General features: G+C 32.9%; 1 protein-coding gene across 1 annotated transcript in view; it reads right to left on the reverse strand.

The window, feature by feature from the left end:
* Positions 1–2,583, reverse strand: part of ZMYM2 (zinc finger, MYM-type 2) — a 100,583-nt gene that overhangs the window by 19,897 nt on the left and 78,103 nt on the right. The window contains exons 17-18 of the mRNA XM_012641669.1: positions 1,530–1,698; positions 1,153–1,304 (exon numbers count right to left, since the gene is read on the reverse strand). Of these exons, the coding sequence (XP_012497123.1) occupies positions 1,153–1,304; positions 1,530–1,698 (321 nt within the window). The remainder of the gene's footprint in view (positions 1–1,152; positions 1,305–1,529; positions 1,699–2,583) is intronic.

The following is a 2,583-nucleotide window of genomic DNA, read 5'->3' on the forward strand; positions in this document are numbered from 1 at the left end:
ATTTTGGAATGATGGACCTATATCACCATCTAAGCCTGAGGCTCAAAGTACACGTAAATCTATCAAAGGAAAATAAGAAAAAGTAAAACCTATTATATTTCTTTTAGGTTGCTACTTAAAATTTGTGGTGGTCCCTGAATACACAGTAATTTGCAGCCATGCACTATTTCCCTACCACCACTTACATAATTTTAGGCAAATTTCTATTCCTGAAGAGAAAATAAATAAAATACAAATTAAGACAGTTTTAGTTTTCTTCAGTAACTTATTTCATTATTTAACACCTGTTGACAGAATAACATTAAATTTTAGGCATGTAAACAAAACTCTAAAGAGATCTCCCCTGTGATCTACCACAATTCAAAATACATAGGATGTGAAGCTGGAGATCCTTTTTGATCTCTGGGCTCAAGCCTATACAATTGTTCAGAGCTAGAGGTCACTACTTAAAGTTGATCTTCCTGTTTATTGTAGAAAACAGGCTTACTCAAATTCAGAGACATGTGAATGAAGTTTATTTAAAACCCCTAAAGAATGACCTATTTTTATGAGATGATTCCAAAGAATTCATGAATAGTTATACTATTTAACAGGTGAGTAACACATCAGAAGCCATATGGTGAAATAGATCTAACATGCATAGGTAAGACATATTTGTTTACATGTAGATTAGCATGATCTACAGCCAAATGTAGCTATACATCATGCCTAATAATGTGAATTCACTTATTTGCAATTGGTAAGGAAGGAATGGTGTTATCATTTATATATTATCATTTATAAATATGGTGGCAAATATACAACTTTGTTAGACCTATTACAAAAGATGAATGAATTCTGAGTAGTCTGCCCATACCCTATTTTTCCCATAAATTCTTTCTGTTTTGGTACACAGTTTTGGAGAACTTGAACGTTTTTAGGAATATATATATATTGCACTATAGCAGAAACACAAAGTAGCTAAGGAAATCCTTTATAATATTCTAGTATTTCCAAATGCATTAAATTCTTCATTATCTTTCTTAATAACCCAATAAAGTTTCCATAAAGTTACCTTAATATTCTGGACGCACAAAATTTTTCTCTCCAAGAACTACCACAACAACTTTTCTTACACATGTTGTATTTGAAAGCAGCTATCAAAATACTAACCTCTTGTATTCCAAGGCAAAGATAATAGATGCTGTCAGGTGCATAGTTCTCTCCATTTGGCCGTCGGATCTCATTAACAAAATGAGCTAACCCATAGTTAAGCTCAGCTGTGGTGTGAGAGAGTAGATCTTCTTTTAACTTTACTGATTTAGCTAAAAAGAATTAAAATAAAAAATCAATAATTGCTATTATTTAATGTCTTAATGTTAAGAAACTTTCTGAAATTAATTTATTCTTTGTAAGAACTTTAAGGTAAAATAAAATGCATTCTTAGAATTATTTTAAGCTACATTTTTGTTTTTTAAAATTAAAGGTAGTCTGTAACAGAAATCTTGATTTTAAACAGGACTTAAGAGAAATGAAATCAAAACACTTACGAGATTTTAGCTCATCTAATACCAGAAGATCTTCATCAAGTTGCCTAGTTTTTACCCAGTGTTTCCACGCATTTACACCGTATGTATATTTGAAAGGAAAGCTGCACTCTGAATTGTCAGAACTATCATCATGAGACTGGTATCCTGATACAGCTTTTCTCTTGGCTCCCTGTTAGTAAAACACCACAGTAAAATCTTTTTTATTAGCCTACATTATTTCATGACTTTAGGTAAGTCGTCTCTCAACAGGCAAATTACAGCTGACCCTTAAACAACACAGGTTTGAACTGCATGGGTCCACTTACATGCAGATTCTTCTCAATAAAAGTTACACTGAGTGTACCTGCCTCTCCTGCCTCCTCACCTGTGCCGCCCTGAGACAGCAGGACCAACCCTCCTCCTCCTCCTCCTCCTCAGCCTACTCAATGTGAAGATGTCAGGAAGAAGGCCTTTATGATGATCCACTTCCACTTAATGAATAGTAAATATATTTTCTCTTCCTTACGATTTTCTTGATAACTTTTTCTCTAGCTTACTTTATTGTAAGAATACAGTATATAAAAAATACACGTTAATCGACTGTCTATGTCATGGGTAAGGCTTCTAGTTAACAGTAGGCTATTAAGTAAAGTTTTGGGAGAGCCAAAAGTTATATGCAAATTTGACTGCCTGGGGGTGGTCAGTGCTCCTAACCCCCACATTGTTTAAGAATCAACTTTAACATTTACTTTCTTAGAATTTGCTGGTATTCCTGAACCTGAGAATAGTTAGTTACCAATAACATTTCTTGAAATGTATTTCCAGGAATATGATGTTTCTACACAAATCACTTTGTACAACAAAATCATATTAAATTCTGCTGTGAGAGTCACCAGTGATAAGAAAATAATTAAATATAAGACAATTAACAAACTAATAACCTAAGTATTAATGTAAGAGAGAAGATGAAGAACTTTTCAACCAAATCCTTTCTACTTTATTGATGGTATTGTTTGTGTTGCAAAAGTTTCTAATTTTGACGTAGTCCAATTTATTTATTTTTTTCCTTTTCTTC

Source organism: Propithecus coquereli, unplaced genomic scaffold (genome assembly GCF_000956105.1).
Source record: "Propithecus coquereli isolate 6110/MARCELLA unplaced genomic scaffold, Pcoq_1.0 Scaffold168, whole genome shotgun sequence".
Taxonomy (NCBI): Eukaryota; Metazoa; Chordata; class Mammalia; order Primates; family Indriidae; genus Propithecus; species Propithecus coquereli.